Raw genomic sequence first — 22,393 nt, 5'->3', positions numbered from 1 at the left:
ACATTTTCCTCACCAGACTGTCCAGTAGGAATATTTGAGTTTTGAAGAGGTTCTGTTGTTTCTTTTTGGACTATATAAAGTGTGAAATTTACTATTTTTTCACTCTTTTTGTTGTTAAAATAAAATTCAGATCATTCTACTAAATACCGAGGCCTGCAGTATATTAGATCAAATCCATGTGTAACTGTTGATTTACAATCCTTTCATTTTACCCGCCAAAGGCACCATCAAACCTCAGTTTGAAGTCTCACAAAAAGAGATTTCACAGAGGTTGAAGCTTCGAATGGCAGATGGAAGACAGCAACAAGAGCGAAGCCAGGCAAAAACCCTCCAGCCTCCGTCAAAAGTAAGCTCTGAGATTTCTTTTCTAAATGAAAGCTCAACATTTGAAAAATAAAAAATATACGACACCTCTCAGAGATGTTAGGAAAACTTTTAAAAGCCTTATTTCCCTTCTTAGTTTTCTTTGAGTAAATTCTGGGCGAAAGAAAATATCAATAAGATTTTTGTCTTTCTCATTCCTGCTTTATGAAAAGTAAACAAACCTTCAAATTATAGCAAGCCTTTAATTAAGGAGACGATCAAACGATTAAAAGCTCGTTAATTACAGACCTCACAACCATCTCCGCCAACATGAATATTGAGGTCCTAATTAATATTTGTGGGGCTGTTTTGTTCTTGGAAGACATTGGCGTTAATTAGGCAAAAACAAGTAAAATTAACATTTTACTAATGAAAAAAACACACCTTCATGTTCTTATTTCTTTCTGTCTGAACGCGCTCTGATATAAATTTGGCATCTCAAAGCTTTCTGAAGCATGTTGATAATGAGTTTTATCAGACAGAAGCAATAAAGTTTTCTGTCACAATGCACAACTGCTCGAGGTATTTCTTGATTGTCTTTTTTTTTTTTGGAAAAGAGATATATTTACTGAGGTGTGAAAAAAGTCACAATTTAGTTATGAGTCTTTGTTTTTAACACCTATCGACTTGAGAGAACTTAAATCCTGGTTCAGGTTCAGATTTTACACATGTGAGTCAAAGAAAAAAAACATTTCTTCATTCCTCTTAAAGTTCACTTAATTCATGAAGTGGATCCTTGAAGCATAACCTTCATAATCATCATCATCATCATCTCCAGTATCATCCTCACCTCGGTCATCAGTCATCCCCCTCCTCCTCCTCATTAGTCTCACACAGACACACGAAAGCAGCCTCACACACACACACACACACACACACACACCACTTAACCAGCCTCCAGCCCGGCCCACCAGCTTTTGCAACAAGGTTCTCCTTTTAACTGTCCCTTTCAATGCGGGACAATCGGACACCTCCCATCGCCTCCTTTCAGGCTGCAGCCCCAGCCTCCTCTCCTCTCCTCCCCATTCTGCTCCCTGTGTCACTTTGTGTCCGCTTCGCCCCCTCGCAATGGGTGCACATGACCAGAAAATGAAGCAGGGGTCTCTGCAAGCACAGAATGAAAGCGAGTATGTTTGTGTATTTGAGAGAAGGGGAGAGACAGGAGCAGAGGGAAGGAGAGAGATTAACATGTAAGATTTACGCTGGTGTGAGGGGGTGAGGTGTGTGTGTGTGTGTTGTGTGTGTGTGTGTGTGTGTGTGTGTGGTGCTAACTAATGAGTGTCCGTCTCAGTTTTACTGAAACAAGATCGTTTGATTCATTACAGATTAGTCGTGACATCAAAAACTTGCAATCACACACAGTTTTTTCATGCTCACATACACACACACACACACACACACACACACAGGGCTGTAAGCATGCATGTACACTCAAACACATGTATGTGCGACTAAAGATATGCACACATGAAAATGCACACACTCATCTCCATTTAGAGGAGTACCTCAGGCTGCAGGGTGTAATGCCTGGTTACTGTTAGAGAGATTATCACATCATTAACCACTAATGAAAAACCAATTCAGACTGCACTCCTCCTGGGCTCTGCGCTCGCTCTTTCTCGCTCAGTTGGAGAGTTTCTGGGTAACAAGGGCAATAAAACATAAGCTACCCATGCTTCTTGGTTATTTTAGTCTTTGCTCTGGAGAGGAGAGGAGAGGAGAGGAGAGGAGAGGAGAGGAGAGGAGAGGAGAGGAGAGGAGAGAAGAGAAGAGAATCAAGTCACAAAAATAAAAAATAAAATGAAAAAAACTTTCTTCTAAACAGCAGCAATGGTTGCTCTGTTGAGAGAAAGCTTGAATCTGCTGTGAAATTATTTTCTTCATCCCTATCAGCTACTAAGTAGAGGGAATTTAGCTTCAGTGAGTCCAGTTACTGACAACATGTTTTGAGGTGATTACTGCAAGTCTTTCAACCTTTGGGATGTTGACATTCATATACTGTAAATTGTAATTTCTCAATCTTGGTCTATTCTCTGCACACATCATCTACTGGATGTCTGTCCATCCTGGAAGAGGGATCCCTCCTCTGTTGCTCTTCCTGAGATTACTTTCATTTTTTCCCTGTTAAACTCTTTTTTTAGGGAGTTTTCCCTTTTTGAGGGTCAGAGGATAGAGGATGTTGTATTCTGTACAGATGATTAAGTCCTGTGAAGCAAATTTGTGATATGGGGCTATATAAATAAACTTGACTTGACTTGTGATGGGGCTGAAATTAATGCTCAGGTCGAGGGGAGGTGCCACCAAAATGCCCACACCAGGCGGGATTAAAATTCATGAACATCTCTACCAATAATCAGAATGAACACTAAACATGTCCAGATGAAGTGAACACACAGATACAAACACAGATAACATGCAGATTCCTCTCTCAATCACCTTTGTGATGTCGTGTTTTAACCTGATCATTGATCATTTCTGTTATGCACAAGTCTTAAAGCTTTAGTGAAGTGTATATTTTACATAAAAACTCCACAGTGTGTTTTTCAGTGTGCAGGAGGAGCACATTAACATAAGAACACTATAATATAACACAGTTGAACAAAATCCTTGCACTACTTTGTGAAAATTGTCAAGCTTTGTGGTTGTGTTGAACATGATGAGTCTTTTCTCCAAAGCATAAGTGGTGATGACACTATGCTTTGAATTTGGTGTATATGTGTAATAAAAGCACATGTCTATAAATATATATATATATTCTTTATAACGGTTTTCCATGCAAACAACTATCTCACTTTCTAGAATCGGTATTAGAGTAGTTGACCTCGTGCTTGAGCAGTTTCAAAGGTCAACGCTCAATTACCAGCGGACCTCGTGGAGCAGAAACAAGCAGCGGTGACACGTGAACTCAGATTATTCATCATCGTTGCTCGTCAAAGCCGAAACCAGACCTTCATTTTCTGGGGGCTGGAAGGATGAATCGTTGATTAAATGAATCGTCTGCGTATTTTAATGCTCCGAGAGAAAGTTTATGGCACGAGAAAGAAAGAGACAGAGAGAGAGTGAAGAAACAACTTCATCAAACACATCATCCGTCCTGTGACTCTTTGCATTGTGACATCGGTTTGCTCCTGTGTACAGCAGTTTTATATTTATGTGTCTGCTCTGCACACTTTTTCTGTACGTGTTCGAAGGCACGTGTGGCATGTGTATGTGTGTTTTGACTGCAAGCCGAAATAATAAAAACCACACCAGCACAGGCCACATTTTTCAAGTTTGTTTGACGCATTTAAAATGCTAATAACCAGTTTATTATGTGCTACATCAAATGCAAATGCTCTGTTTTACTGCCCTGAAGTTGGGCCGACGTTAGCATTTGCATATCTTATGTCTGTCTCCTTTGCATGCATGGAGGAACTGGATAACGGGCAGACTCCCAATAAATAACATTAACAGGCGCATTAGATAAACAAGCTCCAATAATGCTGCTATTAGGGAATGCAGAGCCATAGCCCGTAGGTGTTTGACACAGCAGCATATGGTGTGCGAATTCCCCCAAATCAACCTAACGCCAGCGTTATCTGGAAATGTCAGGGAGAGCAGACGGATTGAAAAAACATTGCTTTAACAGCAGACGCTTTACGAGGTTGAGAAAATGCTGCAGAGGAATTTGCCTCTTTAAGACCAACTGGCGGCAGGTGCTTCGTGTGTATTTGTGTATATATGTAAGTGCGAGTGTGTTTGTGTGTGATTGAGAAAGACAGCATGAGAGAGACCATAGTTCAAATCCTAATTGTAATTGTGAAACTTTGTCTGGTTTAATGTTTGGTTCACTTTAAAGTCTTAAGCACCTTCACACTCCATTCAGAAACCCACTAAGATGTGAAGTAAACATTCCATAAAGAAAGTCATATATTCCCGTTAAAGCATCCCTGACTGTCATGGCAACGATAAATTATGAATATGAGACGGGACATGACGACACTTTAAGGTGTTTGATTTTGTCACTTATTTGTTTTACTGCAGCTGTATGATGTGACATGTTGACAGGTGTTTTTTCATGTGACTTACACACTCGTAGAGAGTTTAAAGGAGTATAACATTTAATGTTGGCTTTACAACATACTCAGGTACTAGAAACATTAGACTACATTAAAGCATTCAATTTAAAGATCCCCGCCAGACATGTTTTAAGACATAAAAATACTCTTCTTTGAATAATAATTTGTGTTTTTTCCACAAAAAAGGTTTGATTACCTGGTTAGAAATTGACATCTCCTTAGTCCCTCATTAAGAAGTCCAGAATCTACATATTGCAAATATTTTTCAATTTTTTAAAAGTTTAACTGCTGGACACAAGATGTTTCTTTCTTCACTGTAAAGTCCATTCTCAGTGTATGTGCACCGGAGGCTTCAGGTTTCCACATCTCACTTGTGTAATTTGCATAGTGGATCATAAGTGGCTCTCAAACTAGTTGTGATGTCACAAATCATGCTCATAGGCCCGTCCTTTTAAATCACAGAGCACAGAGAAAATTTCCTCCTTCAGCAGATGAAAACAGCCTTCTAGTGTCAAACTCTGCACATTTATAATTCTGTACAGTGAAGCTCAAACATCCAACTGAAGGAACAATAAGAAAACATATATTTGAGTGGAGGGGGACTTGAGTTCATCACAGCAGCAACAGACCCATTCAATACCATGATATAAAAAATAGTCCTAATACTGTAGCTAGGATGGGCTAAATGCAGAGGACTCATAAAGTTACATCTTAACTTTGAAAACACTATATTTAGAAACACATTTAGTACATTTAAAAACACTGCATCGTGTTTTATGATGGGATATTAGGCCTTGAAATCATCTCAGGAAATCCGGTACACTTGCTAATGGCTGCACTGATAATCCAAGGTGACTGAAAATACCAAACCATAACAAAATGAGAGCTTACAGTAGCTAAAAGACTGTGTTGAATTTGATCACACATCTACACCTGCAGGCTTGTCTGGGTATTGGTAAAATATGTAAACAAGATGCACTTTTTTTTGGAACTGCAGTACTTATCGGGCATCTCTCTTGCCATGTGAAGCTGACTGTAAATCTCATTTAGCAAGGAAAATTGTATGCATTGTTGGTTTTCATATATTATTCTGTGTGCTTATGTGTTAACATGTTGTCAACCAATCATCACCAATGGGCAAAAATCTCCCAAAAAAGTTGAATTGAGAGACGGTCAATGTATTGAGTTCAGTGAATTATGTGTTTTGAAATAGAAATTACAAAATTCAGTGATGTAAGTAAGCGTAAAATTTAAACTGAATACTTGTTGAATTGAAACAGCCTACAGAAAAATAGTGATTCAAAAAAAAATTATAAAGTTTAATTAATAGCAGAGTTGGTTTGGTGTGACCCGATGATCTGATGAATAGTTGAGGTTTAATTCACAACAGTAAAAGCAGTTTTGCACTCTGTTCATATCAACCTCCATAAATGTCTCATTGACTCACAGCTAACTGTGAGTGTCTGGCCATTAAATTTTTCTTTGGCTTTGCACCTTGAATCAAAACTTAAAATGTGATCAATTTGACATTTAAGAACAACATCCCAAATCTATGGCCAAGCTTTTGCACACATAATGTTTTAAAACATTTTGTTTACAGTTAGACTGAAACATCAGTCTTATTTCCTGTCTTCTTAAGTGTTGTGTAATTGCGTGAATATGTAATTATAAATGTGTTGGGATAGTCTCTCTTTAACCCTCCTCTTTTCTCTTCAGACTACCTCTCCTCTCCTCTTTGTTAAAAGGCCACTTGTGATGATGCTGCCATGCCAGCGTTCACTTGTTCTTTCATTTGTACTCACTGTAAACTCGATCACTCCAGATGAGTGTCAGCTACATACCACAAACAAATGCTGAAGTGTAGATGCTAATGCTCTCTTTTTGTGATTCTCTTCTTCCTCCTTCCAGTCTGCCCATAATCTCTCCTCCCTCTCTCCTCCTCTCGCTCTGCCTCTCTCCCTGCTCCTAATCCGCTCCACAGCCGTGAAAACTCTCCATGAGAGAGAGATGACCCGTTCTAATGGGTCCAGGCCACCACCCACACACACAGCCCCGGAGGGTCCAGCCAAAGACACACACACACACACACACACACAGTCGTGTTTCCATCACTTCAGAGGACATTACATTGACTTACATTCATTTCCTGGAGACTTATCCTAACCATAACCCTAACCCTAAACTTACTTTAACTTTAAACCAAGTCTTCACCATAAAATTAATGATTTACGTTGCTTTTTTTCCCCATAAGGAAGGCGAGTCCCCACAACATGAGGAATACCTGGATCACACACACACACACACACACACACACACACACTATACACCAGACCTCGCTAATCTTGCTTGGCTTAGTCTAGATCGCCTGAATAAGACGTACCAAGCTGGGAACACACTACACGATTTAAACCCCCATTATAACCCTTAACAACTGATTTTCAAGATTGTGGATTGTGGATGACTTAGGTGGGTCAGTCACGGACAGTCAAAACACTTGTCTGGTGCTGAATGATTAGCTGGTGGATAAAAAATGAACCGCCAACAATTCTTAATTTATTCATGTCAGAAAATCTCTTGTTGCAGCTTCAAAAATGTGATAATTTGCTGCTTTTCTCTGTTTTATTTACTTCTGAATGAACAATCTTTTGGGTTTTGGAAAGTTTGTCCAAGAAAACAAGCAATTTGAAGACTTCAGTTGGGGTTTTGGGAACTTGTGATGGACATTTTTATTATTTTTTTGACATTTTATAAATGGAAAATGATTCATGGATTAATCAGTAATGACAAAAATTGTTGCGACTCTACACTTATCTTGTCACACTTGTCATCTTGCAAGAGTTTAGTATTCACGTCTCTGCATGTTTCCAGCTTTTGGCAGGGAAACAGCATATTTATTTAATCTGTAGTTGTAAATCGCTAACAAAGTTATGAGGAGTGTCGCACACTACATTATACTTATATGTCTACTTTCTAAATACAAAAGAAACAACAGTGATTTGATACCTTTTGTGTTCTGGACAAAAAGGTACAGCTCTTGTATAATCTTGTGCATTTTTTCCGAGACTATAAGGAACAGGTATATAACAGTTATAATGTACATTGCTTGAAACATTGTTTGAACAAAACAAAATCACCCAAATGTCTGGAAACTAATACAGCTGAATATCTCGGTGCAAGAACGTTCAGACTTGTCAGGTTTCTGTGCCCTCGATAATATAAGTCACACACAGTAAACAAGTACCAGCCGGGTCCACTGAACAGATCTACTTGTCATTTTCCAAAAGGAGAAGAAGACGACACAGCAGCTGTTTCGGTGAGCTGAGTGTCTGCAGGTGTTGAGCTCTCAGTGGGACCATACAGTCATTTCATTGTCCTGCTGGATCCTGGACTCTTGACTCTTTAAAGGACCATACGGCCGGTTTTATTGAATATAGATTGCATGTTTTACATCCCTGCTGACCATTTACCTCTAAACTGTTAAAGTCTTGACTTGAAATTTACAAGAGGAATATGATCCATCATAGTAAAGATTAGTTAGGTTTATTTTTTGGTCACAGGGTAATGCAGCTGAGAGATTTTTTTCAGAACTCACTGTTGGTGCGGACAGGATGCCTCAACATCTGACATCTGACAGTCGACTGATGAACAAAAATCTTTTTGATTCAGAAAATTCACAGTATATTTTTCACGATGCCAGTTTTCACTAGTTATTTGTCTCGCAGGTTTCATTTATAAGCTTGTGATTGTACATTTTCCAACAAACTTTGAAGTCGGTCACTTTAATGATATCATCATTCAGAAACCTAATTAAGAACAAGTGCAACAGGACCAAAATACATCACTGGGAGAGGAGCTGGACTGTGGGTCAGTTCTGTTGTAGTGGACACTACGTCCAAATTGCAGGTCACATGACACATTTGAGCCCAAAAACTCTTTTTCACATACACATCTTTACAAAAGAAACAACTGCAAAACAATTTTCTGAGCATCTACAGTACAAATTTTTTCTTTGCATCATCACAATTTTGGCAATTAGATCCAATAAAATTAGAGGTTATTTTCATCCTATGTGTCAGCCAGAGCAGGACTCTTGTGTGAATGTACTGTGTGTTGTGATTTATGATTTTGCTACTTTTATTGGAATGAATGGGGTGCCATCTACAGTATCCAGCTCTCTTAATAATAAATTCAAGAATCAAAAGTAGGAAATAAGTCATCAAGTGAGGTAGACTGTGTTTTGAAATGTTTATCTATGACATAAAAAGTAGGATAAACTGACTCAGTAACATCAGCAGCACAGCAATAGCTGAAGTTAACTAAAATTGGCTAATACTAGTTGTACACAACCAAACATTGCACAACAAAACCACTGTGTTTATTGAATTGAGGTTGGCGTGTTTAATTCTTTATAAACTCAACTGTTAATATGTTGTTTTTCTCATTAAATATTTATATAGGCTCAGTTTTTTAACCAACAATTTGAACCAAACATAGATGATGAAAGTCGTCTGAAAACACACAACTTGTTTTTGTTGGACAAATATGCTGGGGATCATCTACCCTGAGATTCCCCTTACACACACCCTGCAACCAACACATGCTCCATCTCCACCAAGGCTCTTACACACACACACACACACACACATATAATACCCCTGCTACTTAGCGACAACCAGGCTAACCACATAACCGTGCTACAGTAGCAGTTCTACTAGACCAGCTCCTCTGGTTCTGCTTCAACAGATGGCCTGACAGGTCCCTGGACAGGCCTGCAAGGTGGAGGGAGGAGGGGGAGTGTGGGGGAGTTGAAGGGGGACGGGGGGGAGGTTGCGGGGGGTTGGCACCCTCTTAGGAGGACTGAGGGGGGTGTAGGGTGAGGGAGGGAGGTAGGGAGGGAGGAGACATATGTCCACAGCCCTGGCCCCTGCCGACGAACTGTCTCTGCTGGCTGCCTGGTTGTTGGCTCACTGTCTCACACACACACACACACACACACACACACACATAAAAACTTGTTTCTGTCACTTAGGAGGACATTGCACTGATGTCAACTTATTCTCTAAAGGCTGCATGCCTAACCCCAAACCTAATTCCAACCTAAACCGAACCTTAACTGTAACATTTAATGGTTTACCATGCAAGGACCTGCTTTTTGTCCCCAAATGTGTGACGAGTCCTCATTAAGTCACTGATTTGATATTAGACCCCACATTGTGAGTTATATATACACACACACACATACACTGATACACAAACTTACTCCAGTAAAGCCTGGCAGATCGCTGCTGCCGCACACTCCTCTCCCTCTCCATCTGCACCTAAAAGACCCACGCGCCCCGACAATGAGGTGACCATGTCACTGCCTGAGCCGAAGCAGAAGGATGGAGAGAGAGAGGGTTGCGAGATGGGGGTGTGGGGAAGTGGGGAAGTGGGGGGGGGGGGGGGGGGATTAGGGAGGGACACATTAACAAGCTATAATCTCAACTGCCTTATCCATAATGCATTGTGTGGGCCAATTTACATGGTGCTGGTCCCTCTGGGAGAAAGGAGATCATCCATCACATTACTTTATTAGCTCCCTCACACTCTCTCACAGATGCACACACACACGCGCAGACACACACACATACAAACATGCGCAGACACACACACACACACACACACACACACACAGAGTCATTATTTGTCTCTCCCTCTCCCTCTGTTTTGTGGGCCTGTTTTGTCATGGTTGTTGTTTCAAACTGCTGCTGCCTCTATAAAACAACTCCAAGCCGAGTTGTGTTGTGCAGACTGTTGCAGGCAGGGAGGGATTTTTTTTTTCATTTTTTATTTTTTTTAAAATACACAACAGTAGTTTATTTTAAAAAATGTGACAGCCTCTGGTTTCAGTATGAGTTATGGAACAGTTTGGTGTCCGAGGATTTAGGTAAATGTCAGAAATCTGACGCTGAGTTTTATTTTCTGAAGTTTCTTTTTGTTTAAATAAAGAAATGCCTCCCACAGCTGTATCAGTAATCTTCTTTCTAAAATTACTGTTGCATTAAATTAATCACTTTTTAGGGTAGATTTGAAGAGATTTGAAGACAAATTATTGCAATACAAACATGGAAGATTGTTCTCATGTTTTTTGGTGAACTTTTCTTCTGTAGTCTATTCACGTTTGGCTCAAAGTAGACCTGCTACTGTACTGTATGTATTTGAATATGATCCTTTGAGACCAATAATATCAAGACCAAGTACATTGTTTGCAATATGTACATTGTTTGTTGTTTTTGGTTTTATTTTGTCCAAATATACCTTAAAATTAAATATAGGGACAGCATGTTGGCAACAAATCTGGATACATGATAAATAGATATCACATAATACTCTGTGCATGATGACTGCACAATTCAGTTCTTATAAAATGTCTAATTTTATTATAAATTCATTATTCCAGAAGGATTTTTTATGCAGAGTCCAGTTAAATTGAATTGAATTGCACTTTAAAATGACTTCAGGTAACGTAACATCAGTTTGTGAAGATTCAGATTCAGACAGCTGCATTTTAAATAATTGTTCAAAATCTGTCATTTCTTTCATGATCCTTTTGAAAGAAAAACATTTTGATCGTCTTTCTTTACACACATATCCCATCTTTGAAATCATTAATTTATTTTTCACTATAATTACACAGAATTATCCTTGCTCACCTTCTTGTAGTCAGCATGATGGTTTGTGTTGTGGCTCAAGCACAAATGCATTTCTATTATGAAGGAAATTATTTTTGAGTTGTTTGTTTTTTTACTGGTTTTATTCAATCAAAGAAAGAAAATAAAAGAAAATATGGGCAAAAAAAAAGAGGCAAAATATGATTTCCAGTTTTTTAAAGTTTTTAGATAGGCCTATATAATCTACTATGCTTTAAGTTTCCTTATAAAACCAGTGCAGTTTGTCCAGTTTGTGCGTATGATATGCTGTGTGTCAGTGTTTAATGTGCCAGTGAAATTAATTGTTGGCACACACAAACACACACACACACACACACACACACACATACACACACACACACACACACACACACAGACTGCAGATCCATCAGATTCCGCCGTCATCCTGTGAATAAAAAGAGCTGTAATTGCAATCATATATGGGGCTTCAGCACTGCGCGCCATACCGTACCATTAGTATCACAAATAAGTAATAATTTGCTAATGACAACATTATGTTGAGTCAGTTTAGGGGCAATTAAAGTGAGTGATATTTACATATGCCTAATGAATCACCGAGCGTGGCAGTTCGGGCGGCTCTAATGAATATTCATCCAGGCATTTCTCCCCTGCGCGCTGCAGTTTATAAACTGAATTATGGCTGATTTGCCCTTTTAAAAAATGAACATGGGCGCATCTCCCACAAGGAGGCGGCGAACAATAACGTCTGATTATAAAAATGTTTTACTGCTAAACTGCCGGTGAGGAGACGGCGGCAGCGTGGTTAAAGACTCACTTGGAGGGGTGCAGAGGAGGGAGAGCCCACCTAAAATCAATCCAATTTAGTCTCGGCCTGTCCACCTTTTTAGGCTGACATCAATATTTACAGTGTGCATTCAGAGTGGTCTATACATCATGAGTATCAAACCGAACATGTAATTGATTTGTTTTTTTACTGGCGGTAGTTTGTCTTCAGATTATCCCAAGTGGAGGTCATGGTTCAACCTTTATACACACATCAGGGTTGATTTCCATAATGAGAGTGAACGACCCGCCGGTTCTCTGAGAGCAGCAGCCCAGGCCGCCTCACCACCACCACCGCCGCCGCCGCCGGTGATTCCTCCGGTAATTGCCCCCGGTGTGTGCGGTGTGTGCCGGGAGGGTGCTGACCTCTCAGGTGCGGGATCAACAGGCGGCATCAGTTTGCATTCACGGGGCGGTTAACAAGATGGGCTGCACGTTTATCATGCAAATAAGCAGCTCTCTAGCAGGTGTCAGCACACACACACACACACACACACACACATACACACACATTGTGCACGCGCTCATACGCACGCGTCTTTAAGCAGGGCTGCAGTCATTATCAAATTGACAAATGTAACCATAGACACGCGAGGTTTTAGCTGCCAAATGCAGCTGTAGCTCATAGCCTAATGACCAATAATGTCAAACAAATATCCATTTAACAACGAAAAAACTATTAAATAAAATGAACCCTTCATGACTGTTTGAGACTGAACCTTTAAAATAGGACTTAGTAGGTTTTTCCCCAATACAGACCTGTGCAAAGCCTTTATGCCTCATATTGTACATATTACATATATAAGCAAGGTGTGGGCTACAATATTAAACATACTGCTGCCTCATCATGTACACAATGGGCACATATTTTTTTTGCCACAATACTCTTTAATTCTGATTTTATGTGTCTGACTCTTGGTGGTGATTGTTGATGATTTACAGTACAGAAACTACATATATATATATATATATATATATATATATAAATTCACAAGCCAGGAGTGATAAGTAAATCATTTATTTGGGTTTTTGTTGCTGTCAAACACAAGCAATAATACTGTCAATTTAAAAAAAAAAAATCAACAAATAAATATTAGATAATACTTTATTATTATTAAAGTCTATCTCTGTCCTAAAAAAAAAACATTCCTAACAAGTTTTTAAAGTGCTGAGATGTATCATGACATATGTGTTAAATTTAAGGTTTACTGGATTCTTTAATAGTTGTAGCTAACTTTTAAAAAAAACATCTTTTTGTTTCCTCATGTTGTCAGTCCGCTCTGCTCCTCAGCGCTTCAGCTCACGTCTCCCTCTTTCACTCATGTGTATCTGCTGCCATCTTGTGGTTCCACTTTGGAGGCAAACATGCATTTCACATTTATTTGGAATACCATTTGTTCTATTAACAACGTCAACACCAATAACTATATCATTTATTGATCCCAGGAGAGAAAGTCTGTACTTCCCTTCACATGGAGGTCAGAGGTCAAACTCAGCTGTAGAAAAAAACAGACTTGTAGGGACTGAGGCTTTGTTTAATTAGCATAATATCCTCCTTCTAGTGCTGAAATTTTGGGGTTGCAAGTAAACCCTGTTTGTTAGTAAAGGTAGAAATGTGAGAGTGTCAAAGTTAAAACTGAACAACCTTCAAACTTGCTGTGTTAAGTGAAAATATTTAGCAACAAAATTTAACTCTAATGTTTGAACCCAAACACAACTGCAGATTAAATTCTTGATCAAAGTCTTGATTTATAATTCAATTTAAGGACTTTTGAAGGGTTTCTGATGTCTGATGAATCATTGCATCTTAATTTCTGACAAGTGTGTCGTTATGAAAAGCTGAAAGGAATTTACAAAAGTATAATTTCCACTAGAATCCTACAATCAGTGCGGATTCAGTAACCGGATCAGAGCTTTTGTTGGAAACACTTCATGGTGGAAGCTCACGTTTTATATCTTCGTAGAACAGAGGAGAATAAGAATAAAAGCTCAGCTGGTTAACAGAGGATTGAAGTAAATTCCACTTTGTTTGAACACAATTTTCCATTTCGTTTTGAGGATTATACCCTTGATTCAGAGCAAAGAAGATCCAGAAAGAAAGAACATTTCAACTGGACAGGACTGGTGGGCAGAGAACAGAGAGTCTCTCAATAGTTCAACGTTTTAGTCCATGGGAATGATTAAAGCTACTGGGCAAGAAACTGTGGTATTGGAAGTGAAAAGATATAGAAAATCTTCCAAACACATTCAATTTATTTCTACATCTCTATTCAAGAACGTTTAACTGTTATATTGTAAGACTTATTTTTTTAAAAATACACACAAATTACTGCAGTTTTGTATTTGAAATAGGATAGATAAAATACCTATTTATATATATTTATACTATAAATACTGGTTTCATAATGTTGTGTTCACTGTTACAATGTTTTATAAGTAATAAACCTATAAAACATCTATCATAACACCACCCTATCATGGACATATTGAATTTATTTGTAAGAGGATACAACAGTACATTTACTGTCTGCATAGACTCAAATCTTTTGGAGCCAGTAGCCAGATTACTTTTCTGTTTTTTTTAAATCAGTTATTCAGAGTGTCATGCTGTATTGCAGTACGGCCTGTTCAGCAGCCTATATGTGAAACTTAAAACTAAACTTTACAATCAAATCCGAATTTGTGCAGATTATTGCCCGACTCAAGACACACTCCTTTCAAGTAGCTCACAACAAGAGCATGCTCATACTTGTTAGCAAGCCGAATCATATCGCATCGCATCACATCGTACCGTATCGTATCGCATCGTATCGTATCGTATCGTATCTTTTCAAGTATTGAACTTACAGCTTTAATGTGAAATTCTCAAAATGTCTTCAAACTTTTGCTTGGTACTGTATTAAAAAGATTTGTTTTGTTTTTCCTCCCAATGTGAGCTTGTATAAACAAAAGGCAACATAATCTATAAACTAATAACCATTTTACATCCCATTTTAAAAGGATAAAGGGGTTACTCTCTAACCAAAATTCAGGTATCCTGGATCATCTTCCTCTTGTTGTTTCCCCTTTGTGTCAGTACACAAAACTGACATATATGACAGATGTCTCTGGTAACTTGGGCAGGTGGAGGTCAGGAAAGGGCAGTACTCCGTCGCTGTCTATGTGTGTCTGGACCGTGTAGACTTTGACCGCTGCTTCCAACTCCAGCACAGAGCTGTGGATGATTCCCAGTCTGGCCTGTTCATGATATGCCGCTCCGAGCTCCCTGCCCAGGAAGATGTCTTGGATCTGGGGTGAGAACCAAGCCAAGGACGGGGCTTCTGAATTTCTGTTTATGTCTGCAATCAGGTCCAGGTTTGTGTCCCTGTCCCTGCTGTATCTGTTTGTGTCTAAGTGAGCACCATAATCCCTCTCTGGATCAATATTTGAGTCTGTGTTTTTGGCCCAGTTTGCATCTGGAACTGGCTTCTGCGACAGGTTTACCACTGTCAGCCTCTCCAGGTGTTGCACAGCAAAATGTCCCTCCTGTGGAACTGATCCGTGAAATGTTTTCTCTCTGGATCCCCCAGGACCACAATGGACCAGAGTGAGATGCCTCACCTCGGAGTTGTTGAGCAGACGTGCCGTGTTTGAAGGCGACGTGTACCAAACAGTTAAACGCCTCATCCGGAAAACAGGAGACGAGTGTGACTGGGGGCGGTGCAGCATGGCAAGCTGGATATCCTTGCATCTGCAGTCTGTTAGTGATGAGACGCTGCAAGGTTGCGGGTTCTGGCTGCAGGAGTAGTAGAAAAAGCTGTTGTGGGTCACGTAGGCCAGGCGCAGGTCAGAGCGCTGCAGAGCTACTGACACACACAGCAGGACACACAGCAGAGGTGTAGGGGGGCTGAAAGCAGGCATCACTTCTAGAGGAGAGGCTCGGGTAGCATGCTGTGTGAGGGTGGGAGGTGTTCAAGAACCTGAGCCTAGAAAAAAGAGAACAGAGACACATTCAACATCAGGATAGAAAAGTAAGTGAGGAAGTAAAGACAGGAAACAAAACATCAGCTAGCTTTCACCACACTGCATGTACAGTATGTTGATTTTGTCCTGGGTGCAAAAGCAACCAGTAATGGAAGAAGTACTTAAATCCTTTACCTAAGTAAAAAATACCACAATGTAAAAATACTTCTCTCTTAAGTAAGAGTAAAAAAGTTTTAGCTGCAAAATGAACTTAAAGTATCAAAAGTAAAGTACTCATTGTGCAGAATAGCCCCTCTCGGAGTGTAATGTTATCATATTACATTATTAAACAATATAATATTAATGCATTCATGTTTAAGTAGCATTTAAACGTTGGAGCTGATGGAGGTGAAATGTATTTTTATTAACTTTATATCCAGTTTGTAACTCTGCATCATATTTTATTAGGAGATAATATGTTATGGAAAAATACAACAAATAGATTCTTGGAAATACAGTCTCAAATACTCAAGTGAAGACCTAAAAATTGCACAACAAGTGCAAATGCTTGAGAAAATGTACCAGTGAAAGCAACATCACACTTCCAACTTTGGCACCAATTTGGCTTTTACAGCTTAGATTGTGTTTTCATTTTGAATGATGAAGACGGAAAGAATAACACAGAGATGAAGAGAGTCAAACAGCAAAAGAGGCAGAGAACAAAAAACAAATAAATTAGGAAATCTGGAAGATTACTGGGCACACACACACACACACACACACACATTAATCATTTTGTTGTTTTGTCACGTCAGCCACAGCTGCAAATACAGAAGTCCACTTCATCTGTGGCTGGGTTGAGAATGTGGAAATGGACATGAAGTTCTGTAAATTACTTTCGTTTATTTTTGCAGCCCTGCTTCAATCTACTTTGAGAACCCAGAGAGCTGGGACTGGATTAAACTATTTTCAGTGGCTTTTTCTTGGCCGTATCTTAGATATGTGTCATTTGTCCATGGCAAGACCATAAAAGGTTTTATACTGGACGAAACTTCCAGCTCTATGAGGGACACTGTGGTACACACAGACAGAATTTGGCATCATTAGTTCAGGCTGCCTGTTGTGATGTGAGGCTCTCTGATGCACAACTGAATTTTAACACATTCATTCATCAGGCTCTCTGTGTAGAAAAAGTGTTTAGCCATGCTAGCAGCGTGGCTCCAGGGATGGCGATGTCCACCAGTTTGGTCCAGACTGATATATCTCAACAACTATTGCCACAAATTTCTGTTCATACATTCATGGTCCCCAGAGGACGAATCCTGTTGACTTTGTGATTCCCTGACTTTTCATCGAGTGCCATCATCAGCTCGGATTTTGTATTTTGCCCAGTAGTTTGGTCTATGACTCCATACCTTAAAAACAAATGACATTCCCAACATCTTCAGCTGTACTTTGTGTTTACTGCTGAGTAGTGAATGATAACATGCTAGCACAATAGCTGAAAAACTGATCTTTTGGTCACTTGGGGTCATCGGAAAGAAGATGTAAACACAACTTGACATATCATCAACTTTAAAGTTGATATGATGAACGTGTTAGCAAACAGTTGCTTATTTACACAACCAGCAGTTATGGACAGTGGCAGAAAGTAACTAAGTACATTTACTCAAGTACTGTAGTTAAGTACAGTTTTGAGGTACTTGTACTTTATTTGAGTATTTCTATTTTATGCTACTTTATACTTCCACTCCACTACATTTCAGAGAGAAATATTTTACTTTTTACTCCACTACATTTATTTTACAGCTTTAGTTACTTTTCAGATGAAGATTTGACACAATGGATAATATAACAAGCTTTTAAAGTACAACACATTGTTAAAGATGAAACCAGTGGTTTCCAACCTTTTTGGCTTTTGACGTCTTACAAAAAATCATAGAGTAGAGAAAAATTCCAAAAACTGAAAGCAGATTTGTGAATCAGAACTTTGTTTTGTCTTCTTTCATCTCCCGTTCATCATCTCAAGACCCCTCAGCTTCATCTGGGGACCCTTTGGAGGGGCCCTGTAATGGCGCATTTTTACATTGCTTTATTGGTACTTTTACTTCAGTAAAGTAAACTTCTTCCAACACTAATTATGGAGCAACATTATCATTCACTTCGAGTTGTGTTTCTGGCCACCTGTTGAATGTAAGTCCAATATTCATTCTCATTTTAGCTCTGTTTTGGGTCTCCTGAGGGAAATATCTGGCTCATTAGCAGCTAAATGTTCCACTATGTTCACCAGCTAGTCACTAACTGAGTCTGTTTGCCATTTAGCGCTGTGCAGGTAGCGTATAGTGGGGTTTTAACTGCCTGCTGCTGCCGAAAAGTAAAGGTGCAGGCCAGACAGCTAAACAATGAGCTGAAATCAATCGGTAACAACGATGACTTGAAGCTGAAGCAATGCAGAAGTACCTTAAAGTGCAATGCCACCCACGGTCACTAGGAGGAGCCACAAAGTCAGGTGATAATTTGATATTTGGGGCTGGGCTTTATCATTTGATACATTATAGTAATCAAAAATATTGATTAGTGATATAAGGTGACGATAAACTTGTCTTGGTTCCTCTCGTCTGTGAAATGTGGGGACTCTATGTTGATGTCTGACCCTTCATCACTCTTGTTTACAACAAAATTAGCCAACATATATCGAGGATGATGTTCAGCACAGTTAATGATCTACAACAACAACTTCTGACAAGCCCCAGGGAGCGGGTGTGAACATGTTCCATTTGGCTGTGGTCTGTTGTACATTAGACCATAATATAATTAGCTTGATACTGGAAAATAAAGTTTGCTTGACATCAGCTATTCTTCACATTTCTGTGCCAAATGTCCAGCTAATGGTTAAACCCAGCATGATTGAATGAATGTTCAGGTCAACTTCCACACAGGATATTCTTCATTTGAGTAAAATGCTGTGAGGTTATTCCTTGGTGAATTCTTCATCCATTAAGTATGTTATTACACAAACGAAGCGGACAGCTGGTTTGGATCACTATTCAGTCTCAAATGCACACACACATACACACCCACACACACTCCCACACACACACACACAAACACACACATACACACACACACACACACACACACACACACACGCACAGTGACTTTCTCTGTCAGAGATGGGTGTGTCGTTCCTGCACTGCAGTTAGGAGTACATTGTTTGGCACTGGGAGCCCACATTGAATTTCACATGAACTACACACACCCACATACTTAGAAAATTATAACTGTGGAGCTCGCTTTACAATTCCAGGGAAAACATTGTTTTGAAATCTTGGCTCTTTTACAAAGGTCTGGGTAGATTTCCTGGTTTGGCAATAATATCGGACTGGGAAAATGAATTTCTGACTCAAGAAAGCTGGGACAGAGCTGACCACTACATTCTTCCTTTGGCTTTGAGTGAAATTTAACAGGAACAAATTCTTGATTGGGATAACTCCCTTGTGAGTTATCATCTTCAGTATATTTAACATCTTGTTTTATACCTTTTTTCCCCCCTTATAGTTGAAAACAACATTCCACATTGTCTAGCACCATCATCCTTTCTCTCCTCACGGAAGCTTAATGATGTTTGAGTGAAATATTCAAACCTCCATGTTTTTTTATGGCTGCACCAATCCATCATTTTTCAATCATCTTGTTATACTAATTACAACCTGGCATATGTGGTATCTTTGGAAACTTTGGGGTGTTCACTAGAATTTAAAACGCAGTTTTGTGGGTTTGAAAAAAAGTTTGGCTGTACTGTGTGAGTTTGTTCTTGCTGATCCACCAGCAGGTCACTGAGAGGCCTTTCAGGGTTAGGTACTTTTCTGCATTTTGCTAGCTTGCTAAAACTACCTCAAAGAAGAAAAAAATACTTTATGAAGAAATGATGGTAAATGGCTGGTAAATTGCTACATTTATATACAATATTTATATACGATTTGCATGTCATCCACCCACAAACAGGATGCTTCAACTTCAGGACAAGAGGAGCTGCTTTACCTCCTGAGCCACAACAGCGACCCCGTTAACTATTTTTAGTAATTAAAATAAGCTGTGTTGTGTACATAAGGTGGTCAAATATGCTTAAAGGACACATTCATAATGTTTCAAGTCTGTCTTAAAACAACAGCCAGGTGCCCATATTAACACAGAAAGAGGTTTTCCTCACTGTAATCATTCCTCCTGTTCATACTGGCTATTAAAATATGCCTTTCAAATGCACTTACAATGTGCACTTGTGCAAAATCCACAAGTGTCCACACAGTCATTTTGTGCAAAAATGCATTTAAAAATGTATCTCAAGTTTAAATGAGGCTTCAGCAGTCTGAGTTAGTCATTTACAGTTCAGATTCCCTCTTTGTGTTTCCTCGGACAGTGTTTCTGTGGTTGCAAGTATAGTAACAAAAAGAGGATTTTGTAATTTAAACTGCCATCACTAGACTGTAAAGTTGAAAGATATCTACTTTATTTGACTCATTTGGACGGCTGAAGCTTCATATTAGCTTCAGATAAACTTTTAAATATTTTTGCACAGAAGTAGAAATGTACATTATGAAGGGATCTTCTAATGGTCAGTATGAACAGGAGGAATGATTATGGCAAGAAAAACCTATTTAAATGTTCATTTGTGCACTTGACTATTGTTTTAAGACAGGCTTGAAAATACCAAAACTAACAATTAATTGATCATAGTAACAAGTTTTGTGTGTTTAGCCGAAAGCTGATTTTTTTTTTTACTTATGGTCACAAGTTTGAGTCAATCCTGCATACACGTCCTGGTGCTGTAAACACTTGCTAGCAAACCAAATCTGCAGCTGAAAATAGTGCCAGAAAAAAATACATTATTAACTCCTGTTTGAGTAACATATGCTAAAAACTACAGCGTCCAGCTGTTTTCCCATAACTATTTATTTGATAACATCTGTTTTTGACAAAAACAATTTTAGTCAAGCCTTCCCAGACATTTAACATTTAACAAGCAACACTCAACCTTACAGAAAATGTTTTTCTTGACGCTGCAGAAGACGTCAGAAATGAAGCAAATGCAGCCAAGTAGCACTGAGAAGAATCCAAGATGAGACTCTGTGTTTATAATCAAAAGTTTGTTGAGTCTTGTTCCAAAAAAAATGTAACTGCTTCTACTCTTTGCAGGTTGTTTCTATTGAAACAACCTGTATAACTTCACCACCAACATCAGCAGTAAAATGATGGTGTGTGTTGTTATGCCAACAGATGGAGAGAGCAAAGGGGGATTTTGACCATCATTAAAACAGACACTGAATGACAGCATACAAGTATCATTCTTTTGCCAGATCAAGCCTAACCCCACAGAGAAGATGACAGACAAAAAAGCAGAGTGACATTTGCAGGATTTGTTTTTTCTGCAAGCACCAACATTTTCACTCCACCCCTGCTTGTGCGATAAGAGTCTGAATCATACAGGACAAGAAAATACCCCTTCTTTCTGTGTCTTGGCTGACTGTCAGACTCTCCTCTTATTGAGATAAATGTCAGTGAGTCTCAGACCACATGTCTGGCTTAGCTATGAGTCACTATCTCTGGCTCCAGAATCAGTTTTATGAGTCAGGGTTGAAGGTAGCCCTTTGAGATTTACAGTAAGATGACAAATGACATCTACATTCAAATAAAGAGGCTGCATCATGCAATTCAGCATTTAGTAAGTTTTCTATCTGAATAAGTTTGCGAGAATTTTTCTATTACATAACACAGACACAGGAATGTGCAAGCTATATGCAATATGATATTGTACACCAGGGTGGGTTTTCTGTTCCTTTTACAGACTACAGACATTAACTGCAGAAACACACACAAACATACACTTATAGCTGTTATAGTGCTAATTGCATACAGTAAGTTTCTCCATGCTGTGGTGTGTAACTCACCTCCGGTCGCTGCTGAAGAGCAGATATGTGAGTCTGAGTTTGAGGATGGGATGGGTAGGGAAATCACACATCCAGCTGACGTCAGGATGGTGGGACGTATCCCACAGAGGAAGCTGTAATTCACATCAAGAGCAGACTGAGTTCAACTTCACGTATTGTATATAAACATTTACTCACTGAGCACTTTATGAGGAACACCTGTGAAATGTAATACAGCTAAAAAACAGCTCTGCCATAAATTCTACTTTTACAAAGCTTACACATTTTCGGATTTTGTTGATGTTGTCAGAAAGGTGATAATTCTACTTTAGGTTTATTATTGATGTCATAGTGGGTGGTAGCGGTGTATCAGATTGCATTAGATTGCACAGGTCCGAGGACAAAAAATTACTGTGAAAGTGCCCTCCAAGGTGCCCCGACAGCAGAGAAAACATACTAAAGTTCTGTAAATGCTGTCTTAGTTATGGGTAAATCAGGATGACAGCCTCTATATGTGACAGTCTGTAATTCTTGCACCTCATGGGTTCCCTTTCAGTGGAAGAAAGTGTGATAGTTCCCTGTAAAGTACCGTGACAAGATGTAATGCAGTGCC

The 22,393-nt window shown here is 39.2% G+C and overlaps 1 protein-coding gene across 1 annotated transcript; it reads right to left on the bottom strand.

The window, feature by feature from the left end:
- Positions 1-13,157: 13,157 nt before the first annotated feature.
- Positions 13,158-21,851, bottom strand: si:ch73-52p7.1 (uncharacterized protein LOC100321084 homolog). The gene is made up of 2 exons (XM_067610490.1): positions 21,802-21,851; positions 13,158-15,879 (listed from the first exon to the last, which is right to left on the bottom strand). The coding sequence occupies exon 2, from the start codon at positions 15,812-15,814 to the stop codon at positions 14,987-14,989; it is 828 nt and encodes a 275-aa protein (XP_067466591.1). The 5' UTR covers positions 15,815-15,879; positions 21,802-21,851; the 3' UTR covers positions 13,158-14,986.
- Positions 21,852-22,393: the final 542 nt, after the last annotated feature.

This window comes from Thunnus thynnus, chromosome 14, assembly GCF_963924715.1.
Source record: "Thunnus thynnus chromosome 14, fThuThy2.1, whole genome shotgun sequence".
Classification (NCBI taxonomy): Eukaryota; Metazoa; Chordata; class Actinopteri; order Scombriformes; family Scombridae; genus Thunnus; species Thunnus thynnus.
The sequence above is the reverse complement of the archived record's forward strand: the minus strand, read 5'-3'. Positions and strand labels throughout refer to the sequence as shown.